General features: G+C 50.8%; 1 protein-coding gene across 3 annotated transcripts in view; it reads left to right on the top strand.

Annotated features, from left to right (window-relative positions):
- Positions 1-16,849, top strand: part of Npepl1 (aminopeptidase like 1) — a 65,130-nt gene that overhangs the window by 21,918 nt on the left and 26,363 nt on the right. Inside the window, exons 1-7 of one of the 3 annotated variants that reach the window (XM_041641669.1) lie at positions 1,954-2,165; positions 7,793-7,872; positions 11,440-11,624; positions 12,531-12,716; positions 13,100-13,267; positions 15,563-15,652; positions 16,079-16,160. In XM_041641669.1, coding sequence (XP_041497603.1) covers positions 11,535-11,624; positions 12,531-12,716; positions 13,100-13,267; positions 15,563-15,652; positions 16,079-16,160 — 616 coding nt within the window. In that variant the 5' untranslated portion in view covers positions 1,954-2,165; positions 7,793-7,872; positions 11,440-11,534. Of the gene's footprint in view, positions 1-1,953; positions 2,166-7,792; positions 7,873-11,439; positions 11,625-11,747; positions 12,026-12,530; positions 12,717-13,099; positions 13,268-15,562; positions 15,653-16,078; positions 16,161-16,849 lie in introns of those variants that run through there. The other 2 variants (XM_041641668.1, XM_041641667.1) reach the window with 2 other exon arrangements.

The raw sequence follows: 16,849 nt of genomic DNA, 5'->3' as shown, positions 1-16,849 counted from the left end.
TACCTGGGAGACAGACATGATGGAGGGCCAGAGTTGGGTAACTCTCACTGCCAGTGAATCCTGTCAGACAGGTGGTCAGTCTTGAGTGCTCCCCAGAGAGCTTGCTGAGCCACAGATGGTGTCCTGCACTCTGTTGTGTGGTCCCTTCCTTCTCATCAACCATTAGCGAGCTCAGAAGTCACTCACTGTCAAAGGACAGCCATCGTCCCATGGTGGTGATGCTCGGTCTCTACGTCCTGCTGTGGGAAGGCCTGTAAACAGAGACTGGCAGCTGCAAGGGGATGGTGTGTTTTCTGAGACAGGGTCTATGTAGCCCAGGTTGCCCTTGAACTTGTGACCTTGTCTTTACCTTCCAAGTGCTGGGATTATGGCAGACAAGTGCAGGGCTGTGGTGGCTCAGAAGGGGAGCACAGTTACATTTGCAATGGGGTCTTTGGTGATCTGGGCTTTGAGTGGTCACACCGGAGTGCGCACATTCCACTTACTAATTATCAGTGGACATCGCCATTACGCAGACTGCTCTGAAACTTGGGCATTAGGTCAGGGTTGGTGAGCATTTGGCCTGTGTGACCCTTTGAGTCTCATTTTTCCTGTCAGAGGACTGGATGTATGTGGACTCACTCTGCTAATCGTGGTGAACATCATCTGTGAAATAAGAGCAGCCTTCTTTATCTGTCTGCCATTGCGAGGTCATAAGCAGCCCGCCCATCTACCCAAAGATGCACGTGAATGCCATGGCAGAGCAGGCCAACTGTGAGCCTCCTTGCTTTGATGGTCAGGATCCCTTCTATCTCTGCCACATGGGGACCATGTGAAGAAACCTTTTCATGGTGAGCTGCCATTAGGTAGATAAAGGGCCAGTGGCATCTGTGGTTGTACAGTAGGGTGTAATTTCTTCTAAGGAGGCAGTGCTGGTCCATCTGATGTGTTTTGGGAGCTTAGCTCTGCTCAGAGCCTGATGTGTGGGTCTCAGTTGTATATTTCTGTGTTTATTGGCCCTTTGAAACCTCTGGTTTTTCTCTGCGTTCTCTCGACCACCCACACAGCACCTTGCACCTTGTGTCTGATGTTTTCGCGTAGTTGTTTTGTACTGAAGGAAAGCAGACCCTGCAAGCTGACGGGTGTCAGAACAGCTAATGAGGGCACCGGCGGACATGTCGACAGCTTGTGTAGAAGTGCTTCCTATCCGGGGCTCAGAATTAGACTGAGGGACGCCAGCTGTGTGCATCTTGTCCCCAACTCCATACCACCCTCAGACAGGCTAAACCCGGCAATGCTGGGTTTTCTTACCACATCAAGGGGCCTTCCACAGAGCCAAATGGCAGAGACTCGTGCACAATTATCTGGCCAATTGAGGCAAAAGAAAATAATCATTTGTCCAATTGTGCAAATGAGCTCTCTGGACTGTCCTGAATGCTGCGATAATTGTGTGGTCCTCCACTTTCCATCCCATAATCTGGCAAAAATGGGCTATTTAAACAAGGCTCCATTTGAGAATGCACATTCAATCAGGCTTCGGTGAAGCACACCACTGGGTGTAGCATTTTCTGTTTGTCAACTATAATTCTATAATTGCTTTAAGCTAACCATCCAAATTCCACCATTAGTAATCACTGTTTCTCATTTACAGATGTGATAGAGGCCAAGGGCCCTGTTTGTATCATTTGATCTCCTTCTCCCAGGAAGTGCTGAGGGAATCAAATGCTTGTTTTTTTTACTTCACGTTCTGACCCAGGGCATCAGACCTCTGTGCCTTCCCCTTTCCCAGATGGGGAAACTGAGCCCCATAGCAGGATGTGCTGTGGTCACAAGGCTGACGTAGCTCAGACCTGGAACTGTCAGCCCCCTCATTTCTAGACCAGCGCTCCGTTTTAATTGTTCATTTCTTTCCATAAAATTAAATGACCTTCTTCAAGAAAGATTTAATGGTCAAGATGGGATTTGGTAAAAGCTTCCTCCAGGGTTTTTTCTTATTACAGAGATGATGCCAGGCTGCAGCTAAGAGAGACTCGCAGACAGTGGTGAGCCATTATCCCCAGTTGAGCTCTGTGTAATTGGTGCGAAGAGATTGCGGCTGACGAATCAGCCTGCTGCTGAACAGAAGAGTGATTGTGTGCTGGCGGGCCCAGTGGCCGCACATGGGAGCTCGCAGTTGTTTACAAAAGGTATATGTGTGCATAGAACGCTCACGGAGATGGATAATGTCATTTTAAAGTTGTAAATAATAAAAAATAGTCTCGGGTAGACCTGATTTTACAATTGCCTGAGAATGCGGTACTTCATTTCAACACTATGCGATGGCTAGAAATTGATTTTTTTTTTAAATCCAATTAAGCCTCAAGGTTGGTTATCCATTTAAAAGGTCGGATGAGTTGAACAGTGACAGTACCTTCGGTTCATGCTAATAATTAGATTTACACAGAGCTCCAGCCCTCATGTCTGCCTCATGGAGGCTTATGTTTTCTGTTTGCATGGCTCCCAGCTGTCCAAGCCCCCAGCCCATAGTACAGACAAACCAGCAGAGCAGGGGGACCCAGACCTCCTGAGTCCCCAAGCTGGTAACTGACCCAAGCTTTCAGAATCCTCCCTGAAGATTGTGTGTGGGTCACAGCACCTGGATGCCCCCTCTTCTGTAGCCCTGGGAGTCCTGGGAGATGGGAAGTCGCACCTCATTTGAAGATTTGGTGCTGTCCAGTTTCATGTGCAGATTAATTCAATGCAACAAATAAATCCTGGTTTTAAAATGGCCCTTGCGGAGTGTGTACCTGTCACCCAGAGAGAAAGGCTTCAGAATGCCCTTTCAGAGTTCTCGTGGGTGATGTGTGAGGTGTCACTGTATCACGAAGATGTCGGGAAACCGTGAGACTGTGTGGAATGCTTTCTTCTGTGCGTGGGCTGGAGTGTCCACTCAAGCTTCCAGACTGCCGAGGTCTAGCATTTCATCCTGCACTGTAATGTGATGCATTTCAGTAAGCTCCACCCATAACCAAACCAGCCTGAAATGAGAGACTTGTAGAACATTCCATCCATAACTATGAACTAGCCTGAAATAAGAGACCTTCCACAACTTTCCATTTTTAATTATGAACCATTCTGAAATAAGGGGCCTTCCAGAATGTCCACGCCATAGCTGTGAACCAGCCTTACATAAAGGTCCTTCCAGAATGTCCATTCTATAACTGTGAACCAGCATTACATAAAGGTCCTTCCAGAATGTCCATTCTATAACTGTGAACCAGCCTTACATAAAGGTCCTTCCAGAATGTCCATTCTATAACTGTGAACCAGCCTTACATAAAGACCCTTCCAGAATGTCCATTCTATAACTGTGAACTAACCTTACATAAAGGTCCTTCCAGAATGTCCATTCTATAACTGTGAACCAGCCTTACATAAAGGTCCTTCCAGAATGTCCATTCTATAACTCTGAACCAGCCTTACATAAAGACCCTTCTAGAATGTTCATTCTATAACTGTGAACTAACCTTACATAAAGGCCCTTCTAGAATGTCCATTCTATAACATATACATAAATACACACACATAAATAGCCTTACATAAAAATCTAGAATTTTCCATCCATAACTTTGAAACAGCTTAAAAATAAAGGACCTTCCAGATCCTGTGAGAAGAAAATATTGAATTTGCTTCCTATTGCTCACGGCTCCAGACAACAACAAAGAATTTCAGGTTAGCTTCTTGCCTCCCCCACCCTTTGCTCACACCACTCAATTGCCCAAATCCTCAGCAACAGATTTATGATTCTTTTTGAAAGGGCTGCGTTGGAAAGCACAGATAGACGTGTAATAAACACAAGGGTGTTTGGGAAGTAAATGTGACGCAGGTTGCAATGACTCATTTCAATACACTGGAGGAATCCGCCTTCTTACAGGATCCTGCCGGGGAAGGTTTTTCCTCAGGAAAAGATTTGATCAGAAGAAACATTCACCCCCATTTTGCCTTTCTCTAAGTCTCTCTGTTCACAGGTTGAGTTTGCTTAAGGGACTGTGGGACTGTGGTTGCTGTTAATCATCTCCCCTTCCTTCCTGCAACCTCCCCAGTCCCAAGGCTCTAGGTCTTCAATATGCCCTCGAAAACTTTTGCAACTACAGAAATAATTGTGCTGGTGTTCAGAGGTAAATAGGAATTGAGTTCCTGAGACATGAGGGTTATTGCTGCCTCGAGCTTGGAGCCTAATCAGGGACAAGCTCAGCCCCTCCTCTTCTCCAGAAGTCTCCAGACCTGGTGTCAGAGGACCAGGTTCAGCTTGTCAATCAATGGTCCCACTAGTCTGTCTTTACACACACGTTCTCTCTTGTCCTGCTGATGGTGGAGAGTGAAGAGAGTCAAAGAGATGAGATTGCATGACCTGCCTTTTAAGCACGGTGCAAAGATTGTGTGGTACCTTTGTGTCAGATGCGTGGAGGTAGGAGCTATAAAGAAGAGGCAGGCGAGATAAACCAGAAACTAATGGAAACAGCTACCTGTGGGGGTACAAAGGTGATTTCTGAGGGATGAATAGAAGCAGGGACAGGAACAACCCCTTTTCCAGCATTCCTTTTTACAGCTAGAATTTCTGAGCTGTATAAATGGTTCATGTATTCAGAAAATACAACAAGAAGCAAGAAGAGAAAACCTTCACCTGGACACAAACCTAAGTGCCTGTCACAGATAAACCACACAGAAATGAACCGACATGTTGGTGGGCATGCTGCAAGCATACAAAGAACAAAGAAATGGCAGGTGTGTGGTCAGGAATGGAGCCTGGTGCTGCTTGTGCTGGCTGGAGAGCAAATGATCATCCTTGGGAAGGTGGGTGGGTGGCAGGAAGAAGGCTGCAGAAGGCTCAGCATGGACGGCGTCTCCAAGTCCATGGTGTACAATGTTGGCTCATCTCAGCCCAAAAAATAGGACCAAAAGCCAGGACCCCATGGCAAGCAGTGATGTGGGATCCAAGGCACTCCTGCCTAACCAACCACTCCCAGTGCCCGCCAAAGGAGACACAGCGTCCTAGAGAAGTGACTGGCTAGAATTTGGGCAAGAAGGAACAGAGTGAGCTAATCATCTTATAATCCCAGACCAAACAACAACAGCGAACACTTGTAAGAACGTGTTAGTTACATGGACATATGAGCCAGCACTACAGGGCTGCTACTGATCACAGCAACTGTACTGAAGACAGGCAGGCAGGTACCTGTGAGTGTTCTTAAGGGCATGGATCAGGGTGCTGGCACCCTAGGGCCTCAGGCTTGGTTTAATTCCCTGCCTTGCTCCTTTTGGAGACAGAAATTCTGCATTTTCATTCTATATTGGATTTAAAAGTTGTAGCCAGTCCCAGGGAGCGAGAAGGAGATTACTGCTCAGAAGTAGCTGGAAAGAACATCCTACAGGTTGAAGCCACAGGACCATTATTTGCACCTAGTGGAGGACAAGGGTTGGATCTGCTGACACTAAAGACACGGAGTTGGTATTCCCAGGACATCCCAGCAGCCCCAAAGTGTCCCTCCAGCCGTGGCAGGGGTCTCAGTTTCCCCACTAGGAAAAGAGAAAGGTTCTATCTAGTAGGGGAGATAGCCTCTGCCCCTCACAGCCGATGAAACAACCGTCTGTCCTGGTGCCCGGCTCAGAACACCGAATCAACAAAATAAGATCACAGTTACTTCCTTCTGTCTCTCCTGAGGAAAGAAGACCAACAGTGCAAGCCAGAGCCCTTTGCTGCTGTGCATATATTAAATGAGGGAAGTAGGGACTGGGAACGCGGCCCAGTTGGTAGAGTGCTTGCCTAGCATGCATGAAACCCTGAGCTTATTCCCAGCTGCTAACGGCACACACCAGCAAGCCTAGACTTAAGGGGCAGAGGCAAGAGGATCTAAAGTTAAATATCAGCTTCAGGTACACGAGTTCAAGAGCATGGTAGGCTATATGAGTCCCTGTCTCAAAAAATTATTTTTTATAAAAACAAATGACAGAAATGGTGGTTATGAATGGCAGAATTTGGTTTCTAAAGCAGGCATTGATTTTTAATTTTTTCATTTATAAAGGGGAACTATCTTCTTATTGTGAAGAGATCCCTCAGACCCCACTTAAACCAAATGTAAGCGGCACTTAGATCCTATGCCGCCCCATGAGGGACAGTGCAAAGCATAATATAGATTGTTGCCAAACACTTTTAACCCAAATCCAATCGTGAGGAAGCAGACAAATGCAAACTTGGGGCTTTTACGTGACATGTCCGTGTTCTGAGAGGCAGAGGCGGGGATTATTCCGGATTCAGGGAGACTAGAGAACATGACAGCCAAATGGAACACCTGATCCTCGCTTGGATTCTGGATTTTAAAGGCAGAAGCCACAGCGGATGTCTAAGGACAACGAGGATAGCTCTCGGAGACGGTGTTAGAGGATAGTGTAGACTCCTAATAGGCCTACATGGGCCATTGCTGGGGTGATGTGGTCCAGCCAGTGTTCTTGTTCTCATGACACAGTCTGAGGTTCATAGGGATAAGCGTGCAATTTGATAGGAAACTATGTTCACAAACACACATGACTATGTATAGATTATAAACACGCGTGGCTTGCTGAAGGGTGCAAAGATGCTCTCATTGTCCTAGCTTTTCAGCTTTCCATACTTAGTGAAAGTTTCTGTTTTTGTTTCCACCTTTTCAATGTTCTAGAGAAATGTGGTTTCCACGGCAATGAGCTCCTCTTTCTTCAGGGGACTCTGATGTGAGCAGAGGTGAAGCATCTCCTACCACCAGTTACAGCAAGCAGTGCAGAGAAGGCATTTCCTCATCTTAGGGAACTCAGGACACGTTACAGAAAGGCAAGACAGACATCACAGCCTGAGGCAGCGTTCAGGAAGGTCACATAAGCATTCTGGTCTTCACTGGTCTGGGCTCACTTCTAAGTTGGTAGCTTGAGGAAAGTGTCATAGAAGGGATCACCAGACCAGACCTGGCCCCCACTTCCTTTGTGCTAACATTATAGATTATTATCAACCAGTAATGAGCCTGATTTTATTTCCCATGAGTCTTAATTGTGGCGCTTGCAGCTGGTGTACAAGAGCAAGTGTAAGCCTATGGCTAAGGGTGTGTCTTAGGCACGTGCTGGGTCCAGCCACGTGAGTTCAGATATCCCAAGTGGACTGTGTCCTTTACTGCCCCAGGGCACCCTATAAACAGTTACTTCCTGAAGCAGTATCAGACTGCCAGCAAACTTCAACTCATTCCTCAAGACCCAAGTGAAAGGTCTTTCCCAGCCCACAGGGTCTTTCCTGCCTCAGTCCTCTCCCAGCGACTGGGTGTCTGGATTTGTGGCTGTGTGACTCCTCCATCCACACCTTTAAGTAGCTTTCACTCACTAGTGCTCTCTTTGGACTGTCCAAAACTGATGTTTGCTGTTGAACTGAGGAGGCTGAGGCAGGAGGATTGCAAATTCAAGGCCAGCCTAGGCTAGAGATGAGCTTAAGACCAGTCAAGTGACATAGGACCCTGAAAATGGAAAGAAAAATGAAGAGATCTAGAGATGGGACTCAGTGGCAGAGAGCTGGCCCACTGTGATGAGGCCTTGGGACTCAGTTTCCAGCACCAAAGTAAATACGTGAATGCATACCCGACAGGCGAATGAGTGAAGATGCTACAAACCACGAGGCTTGCCTCTCATGCCAGATCCACCAGCATGGAAAACTTGTGGATCAGTGCATCTAAATGACCTTAGGGGACACATAGGGGTTTTAGAACTGTGTCCCAGAATGCGACTTAATACCTCCTGAGAGCCGTTCTCTGCTTTCTTCCAGAAGTCTCTACTGTCCTGCTGTTTCTGAGCTGCCGCTGAATGCCCCATTGGGTGTGGAATTGGTTTCAAGGCATCAAAATTGTAAGTTGCAAAATCATAGTTGCAAGATCTGGTCATTTGGCTTAAACTTTCATGTTTTAAAATAAAGAAAATTATGTAGAGGTTGAGTTTTTCCTTGATGGTGAGGTGGATTAATACCTTCATAAAAATGCTCCTAAACAAAGCAGCCCCCCTGTTGTTTATGTTACTGCCTGTGACGTCTGCCGTGAGAGGGAGACTGTTTACTGAGACTACCTGCATCTCATGCATGTCGTCCTGAAGGAATCGCTAGGCTCCCAAGTGGGATGCTCTCATTGGTTTGGATTTCTTCAATTTGGGGGGTGGCATAAAACTAGGAATCGGGAATCCTTGCTCATATGAAACATCTAACATTCCCCCTTGCTCTGCATGCAGTGAGTGTTCAATGAATGTTGGCTGAACAGAAGCATCCATTCATCTTCGTGATCCACAGAAGTCATTTCCTCTATCCATAGATATGGGCGGGGGGGGGTGTCTGAAAGTGTTCCAGATGAGTGTGTGTGTGTGTGTGTGTTCCAGATGAATGTGTGTGTGTTTCAGATGAGTGTGTGTGTTCCAGATGAGTGTGTGTGTTCCAGATGAGTGTGTGTTCCAGATGAGTGTGTGAGTGTGTTCCAGATGAGTGTGTGTGTTCCAGATGAGTGTGTGAGTGTGTTCCAGATGAGTGTGTGAGTGTGTTCCAGATGAGTGTGTGTGTTCCAGATGAGTGTGTGTGTTCCAGATGAGTGTGTGAGTGAGTGTTCCAGATGAGTATGTGTGTTCCAGATGAGTGTGTGAGTGAGTGTTCCAGATGAGTGTGTGTGTTCCAGATGAGTGTGCGTGTTCCAGATGAGTGTGTGTGTTCCAGATGAGTGTGTGTGTTCCAGATGAGTGTGTGTGTGTTCCAGATGAGTGTGTGTGTTCCAGATGAGTGTGTGTGTTCCAGATGAGTGTGGGTGAGTGTTCCAGATGAGTGTGTATGTGTGTGTTCCAGATGAGTGTGTGAGTGTGTTCCAGATGAGTGTGTGTGTGTATTCCAGATGAGTGTGTGAGTGTGTTCCAGATGAGTGTTGTGTTCCAGATGAGTGTGTGTGTTCCAGATGAGTGTGTGTGTGTGTGTTCCAGACGAGTGTTGTGTTCCAGATGAGTGTGTGTGTTCCAGATGAGTGTGTGTGTGTGTGTTCCAGATGAGTTTGTGAGTGTGTTCCAGATGAGTGTGTGTGTGTGTGTTCCAGATGAGTGTTGTGTTCCAGATGAGTGTGTGTTCCAGATGAGTGTTGTGTTCCATATGAGTGTGTGAGTGAGTGTTCCAGATGAGTGTGTGAGTGAGTGTTCCAGATGAGTGTGTGAGTGTTCCAGATGAGTGTGTGAATGAGTGTTCCAGATGAGTTTGTGTGTGTGTTCCAGATGAGTGTTGTGTTCCAGATGAGTGTGTGTGTGTTCCACATGAGTGTTGTGTTCCAGATGAGTGTGTGAGTGAGTGTTCCAGATGAGTGTGTGTGTGTTCCACATGAGTGTTGTGTTCCAGATGAGTGTGTGTGTGTTCCAGATGAGTGTGTGTGTTCCAGATGAGTGTGTGTGAGTGTTCCAGATGAGTGTGTATGTGTGTATTCCAGATGAGTGTGAGTGTGTTCCAGATGAGTGTGTGTGTGTATTCCAAATGAGTGTGTGAGTGTGTTCCAGATGAGTGTGTTTGTTCCAGATGAGTGTTGTGTTCCAGATGAGTGTGTGTGTTCCAGATGAGTGTGTGTGTGTTTCAGATGAGTGTGTGAGTGAGTGTTCCAGATAAGTGTGTGTGTGTTCCAGATGAGTGTGTGTGTGTTCCAGATGAGTGTGTGTGTGAGAGAGTGTTCCAGATGAGTATGTGTGTGTGTTCCAGATGAGTGTGTGTGTGTGAGTGTTCCAGATGATTGTGTGTGTGTGTGTTCCAGATGACAGAGTGTGTGTAAGTGTACCAGATGTGAGAGTGTATGTTCCAGATGAGAGAGAGAGAGAGAGAGAGAGAGAGAGGGAGAACATAGAGGCCAAAGGCTGACTTCAGGTGTCTTTCCTTACAGAATCTCCATCTTTGCTTTTGTTTGTTTGTTTTGGGGCAGAGTTTTGTCTTCACAGCTGTCTATGTTGCGTGTGTGTGTGTGTGTGTGTGTGTGTGTGTGCTTGAGTGTGACACAGTGCTCACAGAGGTCCAAGACCGTGCATCAGAGTTGGTCCTCTCTTCCCATGAGGAAACTGAGAACTGAACTCAGGTCATCAGGCTTGGCGACAGAGCCTTATTCACAGAGCCATCAAGACCCCACCTTCCTTTTGGGGTAGTGTCTCACTGAACCTGAAGTTAACCAATTGGCTAACACTAGCTGGTCAGCGAGCTCCAGCAATCCTCTGGCCTCTGCCTCCCGAGTGCTGGGGTCACAGCCCACACTAGCTGGTCAGCGAGCTCCAGCAATCCTCTGGCCTCTGCCTCCCGAGTGCTGGGGTCACAGCCTATCTTTTTACACGAGTGCTGGGCATTCAAACTCTGTCCCTCATGCCTGTACGGCACACACTTTCCTCACCAGCCTGTCTCCCCAACCCCTCTGAAATGCTTCTCGGCTCCCATTCTGCACTCTGGGCAAACTCACGTCTGTCCACCTCCACCCCCACCCCCAGGGTCATTCCTGCAGGAAACATCTTACAGGGAACTGGCCTGTGGAGTCCGACTTCACCCACAGGGATCAGCTTGATCCTGCCACCCTCTAGGTAGATTACAGTTGTCTTGGCACCTTCCTGAGTGCCTCGCGCCTCGCACTGTATTTGCAAACACCGTGCACTCAGGATAGATCTTCGAGGAACACTTAGTACCCTTTACCAATGTGTGAAAACATGCAGTTGCTGCAAAAAAAACATCTTTTTCAAGAAAGATCCAATTAGCGTTGCCTTCTGTGTCAGGACAGCCAGTATTTCAGGGGAATTCCCTCGGCTCATTCAGCTGCTAGTCTGTGATGCCCCTTCCATGCCGGTCTTCAGGACTGGCCTGCTCTGGCCTGTGTGCTGCCACAGAACCCTTCAAATCTGAGGGACTGGACACCAGTGGACACCATAGATGGCTCGTGGGTAGTGACACAGGCAAGTGGTGCCTTCGGGGTTAGTGGGATGGAATACCGTGCTGTGAATCTGGTTTTGCTGGGTTTTTTTATTTATATTCTCTCTCTGTGTCTGTCTGTCTGTCTGTCTGTCTGTCTATCTGTCTCTCTCTCTCTCTGCCTTTCGCTCTCTCTTTCTGTATGTGTGTGTGGGGGTGGGGGGTTGTGGGTGTGAGTGGTTGCCTCTTAGTTCATGGATAACTTACAGATGTTGGTTTGCTCCTAGATCTGGGGTTAGAACTCAGGTCTTGGGTCCTATTCTCACTGAGCCATCTTGCTTTGCTACTTGTAAAGACTGATAATAAAGAAGAAATTCAGATTAAAAGTGACATACAAGACTGGAGGTCGCTCAGGGGCACCAGCACCGTGTCTGGAGCAGTCCAGACCTTGGGCAGGGTTGGGTAGCAGCTGGCTCCTTTCAAATGACTTCCCATAACCTCCCCACTCTGTCAACTTTTCTTCCCCAACACAGGTGACCAAGTGCAGGCTGCAGGGGCTGCTGCACGGTGACCTTTCTGGCAAGGGTTAGACTGAGGAGGCGGCCCACGCTGAAAAAGAGGGACCTGCATGCCAAATTGTCCGGCCCAGTGGCCACGGCAGCCTCTGGCAAGGGAGACAACATCGATCGAGTCCAGGAACCAACTGGAAGGCGCTTGGGTAGGAGCTGGAGCGGTTCCAGGGACTCCTGCGCCACTCGTCCCCAACGGTGGCCCGGAAGGCGCAGTGCGGCCCGCGCCCCGCCTCCGCCGGCGCCCCCTCGCGCCCCGGGTGGGCCCTGCAGGGCTGCGCGGCCAGGCAGCCGCAGCGAAGGCGGGGCGCCGAGGCCAGGCGGGCCGGGGCGGCGCCGAGCCGGGCCGGAGCGGGGCGCTGGGTGCCGGGCAGCCGGGCTGGGAGTTTGGGGGGGGAAGATGGCGAGCGTGGGGTTGCAGTTCCAGGCGAGCGCCGGGGACGCGGACCCCCAGAGCCGGCCCCTGTTGTTGCTGGGCCAGCTGCAACACCTGCACCGCGTGCCCTGGAGCCACGTCCGCGGGAAGCTGCAGCCCCGGGTCACCGAGGAGGTGAGCGGGCCGCGGCCGCCATGCGCCCGCCAAGCCCAGGCCCCGCGACACAGGCTCCGCCTCGCCCGCGCGTCTCGCCGGGCCCTGGGCGCAGGCCCGCGACAGGCCAGGCTTTCTGTCCCGATGGCTCTGGCCTCAGCGAGGCTCGGCCCGTGTCGCCGGCCTGCCCAGGCCGAGCCACCTGCATCCGTGCCGCCGGGCCTGGCCTTCCAGAAAACCCAGTGGCAGCCTTTCGCGTGGCCTCTGGCCTCGAGACCCGCCCGCTTCCATGGAAACTGGCCAAGGCCCAGGAACCCGGCTTCCACGTGTTTGAAGCAGAGGGTCCCCAGACAGGCCTTGCCAGCCCGAGGCGCAGTCCCACGAGGGTGGAAGGGCGCCAGAGAGTCACACAGCTGCCTGGTGGCGGCCTGGGTGCTGTAGACAAGCAGGCGTGGCCTGTAGGGCATCTCCTGACACAACACACATTTTGAAGCCTGGACTGTCTCATGTCTCCTTTCTGATCTAGCTCTGGCAGGCAGCTCTGGCCACGCTCAACCCCAACCCCACGGACAGCTGTCCCCTCTACCTGAACTGTGCCACAGTGGCAGCCCTGCCTTCCAGGGTGAGCCGGCACAACAGCCCTTCTGCCGCCCACTTCATCACCAGGCTTGTGCGAACCTGCCTGCCTCCTGGAACCCACCGGTGCATCCTGGTGAGTGCTGAGCCAGAGCCCCACTGCGCTGACCCTTCAGGGTACTCAGAAGGCCAATGGCCCACCTCAGGCCTCAGGTCGAGCATTCTCGCCCACGTGACCTCCCCCTCTAACTCTCCAACCACGAAGTGATTTACACCAGATCAGTTTGCATGACAAATCAGAGGCCAGCTTAGATTTATTGAGGCCGGTCTTATGTCTGTGCCCTGCTTGTCTGCCTGGGAAAGAGTGGACAACGTCTGGTGGCAGACGCGTTTCTCACGTGGCCTCAGGTTACTGTGGGTCCCAGACCTCTGGGTTTGTCCACTGTAGAGCTGGTGTTGAAGGGTCCCAATGTCATCTCTCTGTAGCCTCAGCCCCACCCTGCTTCTCTCTCACTACAGATGGTCTGTGAGCAGCCTGAGGTTTTTGCCTCTGCCTGTGCCCTGGCCCGGGCCTTCCCACTCTTCACACACCGCTCAGGGGCGTCCCGGCGCACGGAGAAGACCGTCATGGTGGAGTTCTTCCTGGTGGGACAAGACAATGGCCCGGTGGAAGTGTCCACCTTGCAAGTGGGTGTCTAGAGGTCACACTGCCCACTGGGAGCTCCGGTGGTGAGCTCTTCCCCTCCCTTTTCTGCAGGACACTATCATGTTGTGTTTTTAGGTCCCCGTTCTCTTCTGTTAGTGTTTGTTTAGTGCCTGCTCAGCACCTGGTACGGTTGTGTTTTGATTCTGGGTTGTTTTACCCTTGGCTGGAGAGCATTTTTATGTGTGTGGTCTCACTGAAGCTGGGTACTTCATGTGTATACTGGAAACCATGCCCAAGCTGTCAGTCAATGGAGGTGCCTAACCTTGGCTATCTTCATACAAAGCTGTCCCCAACCCCACTGTTTTGACGTCACTTCCACCCAACAGCCAGAGACCAGCTTGTCCCTCCACTTTGGTCTCAGGAAGGCTATCACTTTGAGCCCCAAGCAAACCCCTACTTGAGGGCTTTGTTTTCTGTTTCCTTGACAGAGTTAGAAAGGGGCCATGCACCACCTCTACCATCTTGAATCTGCTTTCTGCGTTCTTGACAACAGTCTAGTTGCTTTACTCCTTTTAACCTCCTTCTACCTACCCACCCAACCTGGTTTGGTTGGCGTTTTAAACTCCTTCTTCTACCTACCCACCCAACCTGGTTTGTTTGGCATTTTAACCTCCTCCTTCTTCTTCTACCACCCACCCAACCTGGTTTGGTTGGCGTTTTAAACTCCTTCTTCTACCCACCCACCCAACCTGGTTTGGTTGGTTTCTGAGGGCCACGGTTTGGCCATCTGTCCTCGAAGCATACACACCGATTCTCAAGCCCCTGACTCTCAGCTGCTCCCCCAACCTGCCTTCATCCGGCTACATTCCCTTTCCCTCTGCCCTCAGTGTCTCACTCTGGGAGGTGTCTGCTGCCTCTGGATTTTACCTGGCAATGGCCACTGAGACCATGTCTGTTTCCTCTCCCTGGAGAGTTCCTTCTGAGTTATAGGCCCACCCACTTCTCCTAGCTCCCCGCCAGGAAGCCTGCACTTAGCCCATCCCTTCTGCACTGCTTCCCACCCTCCCGCAGCAGCTGCCTGCATCCCTCAGCCAGTCAGATGTCTCCATGTCTGGACCCTCTGTGGTCTTGTGCTGCCTCCTCCTTTCTCCTCGGTAGGGTGTCCCCTCGACCCCCCTTCCTAGAGCTGTGGGCCCCGCGGACTCTTAACTTGTTGCTCTACCCTTGTATCCGCTGGTATTGCCCCCCAGTCGCCTGAGAGTCTGTCAGGCTGCCTGGCATGTAGCAGGCCGTACACAAGCATGTACGGAAGAAGTGAGTGGATGTTGCTTTTTTTCTGTCGTGTAGGAACTAAGGCTTCTAGTCCCCTCACTCTCACTCATTGCTGTGTGGAGCTCCATGCCTGTGGAGGGTCTGCAGGGTCATACCTGCCTCCCTTGAGGCTGGTGCATGGCCCAACACACATCCCACACAGGCCGCCGGTCGCTGACAGGTGGCAGGGGCCTCACGAGCACAGCTCATATTTGAGCTGTCAGCTCCCTGGTCTCTACTCGGAGCCTTCGAGGTTTAATTACCTGGGCCAGGCAGTGGCTCCAGTGATGATCAGACAGCGGGGGCGGTGGCCGGCTGGCAGAATCGACCTGCGCCTGCCCTCCTGACATACAAGTCCGGGGGAGGTGATGATGAACTTCAAGCTGCTGCCCTGCGCCTCCGCAAGCCCCTTAATATCTGTTTCTTCAGGCCAGCACAGAGGCGCTGACGTAGCCGGCTGTCTCTGGCTTCCGAGGTTCAGGGTACATATGATTAAATGAAGGGAGAGGTCCGCTCAAGTCAGCTAAGAGGAAGACAGGCATGTGGCAGAGAAAGATGGGCAGCCGGGGTCTAGGGCTGTCCTGGCTCTGGAGAGACATGGTACCACACTTCTCTGGATACCTCTAGCGTCTTCACTCACTATCAGGCTGGCTCTGAAGTGTCCTTAGCTCAGGGCCAGAGGTCTGGCTTCGGTCTATGGCATCAGCTTCCTGTCTTCTCCTGGGTCTTCTGAGACTCCTGAGTTCCATGAGACAGAGCTTGGTCCTGTTTCTCTCACAGCAGTGACTAGGAAGGCAGGGTGATAGGAAGACAGGGGACTCATGGAAGGCACCCCTCAACATCCTGGGGTGATGTGTAGGGGATCTCCAAAGCCCCTGTTCCTACCTGCCTGTGAGCAGCCCAGAGCATCCTCCTAGAGTCTCATGTCTTCGAAGTCTTTGGTCCCTGGGGAACTGAATGAGGAAAGGACATTCCTCCCCACTCTGTCCCAGGGTCCCAGTGATGAACTTTGTCTTTTTCCCTAGTGTTTAACCAATGCCACAGAAGGCGTGAGGCTAGCTGCCCGCATTGTGGACACACCGTGCAATGAGATGAACACAGACATCTTCCTTGAGGTTTGTGACCCTTCTGCTAGAAGAGGCGCCAAGCTGGGATGGGAGGGTGTCTGGTCCACAAGGAGAGGCCAAGGAAGCCTGAAGTTTGTACTTTCTGTGGCCCAGAAAATTCCAGGGCCAATTCCATCAAATTCTGGAGTCCATCTTGCTCAAAAGGCCAGCTTCCTCCGCTGAGGGCATGGGTAGGATGGGGCCTCACCGAGGCCATCTGTAGGACTGGGGCCACCATCTGCAGGAAGCTAAATGTGCAGGGCCAGCCTTTTCCCCTGGGCTTCGTCATGAGAGGTGCAGCCCCTGGCCTCTGAGGTGGTTCCTTTCCCACCATGCAGCCATGGATAGACTCATCTTTGGCGTGAAGCCCAGCCTCGCCTTGAGTCAAGCCTTCTTTACATGTCTTTTGTTGTTTTTTCCCATGAATATATCCAGGAAATTAGCCAAGTTGGAAAGGAGTTGGGGATCACCCCTACCATCATCCGGGATGAGCAACTGAAGACCAGAGGATTTGGAGGTGTGTAGAGTTGTCCCCCCCCCCATTCCTCCAGGAGAGACTGAGGGTATCTAGGTGGCAAGGACGGTATTTGGTACAGGATCTCCAATCTCTTCCTACTTGGAACCTGAAGGGGATCATACTCGGTTTCAGTCCCAGACTGAACTGGGAAGCAGAGCATCCCTGGGGGAGGCAGGGGCAGCCTTCCAGACTCTGAAGCTGATCCTGGGAGCCACTCGACCCATGTCCTTCCCGTCTTTGGTCTCTTCCTTCCTTCCACACCACTGCTCAGAGAGCCAGCTCAGCAGGGCCTTCTGTTCCTCGAATACACAAAGTCGTGGCCATTTTTTCAGCATCCTAGAGGATAGGATAGTGTTCTCTGTATAGAACATCTTTACTCCAACATCCATTCACTGAGGGCTGTCCTCACTTACATGCCTCTCCCAAGGCCACCTCCTTCTCGGTTCTCTGTACCTAAAGGCTGGAGGAAAAGCTGTGCTTCTTGAGGTGCTTTTAGGCTGAGCAGGCAAAGGTCACCATCACAGTGGCCTATGACTATGTAACGAGGTCCTTCAAAGGTCCAAGTCCCTCTGGGCTCAGAAAGCAGCTCTCTTGGTCACAAACCTCTCATGACTTGGGGTTTTTTCTGGCCACAACTGTGCTGTGTAGACTTCAGAAAGTAGCTGCTGCAGGCTGCTGGCTAGCCTTGG

Source organism: Microtus oregoni, unplaced genomic scaffold (assembly GCF_018167655.1).
Source record: "Microtus oregoni isolate MIOR12 unplaced genomic scaffold, Mior012 000071F_ref0000514, whole genome shotgun sequence".
NCBI classification, from domain to species: domain Eukaryota; kingdom Metazoa; phylum Chordata; class Mammalia; order Rodentia; family Cricetidae; genus Microtus; species Microtus oregoni.
Note: the sequence above shows the minus strand (reverse complement) of the source record. Positions and strands in the feature narration are given on the sequence as shown.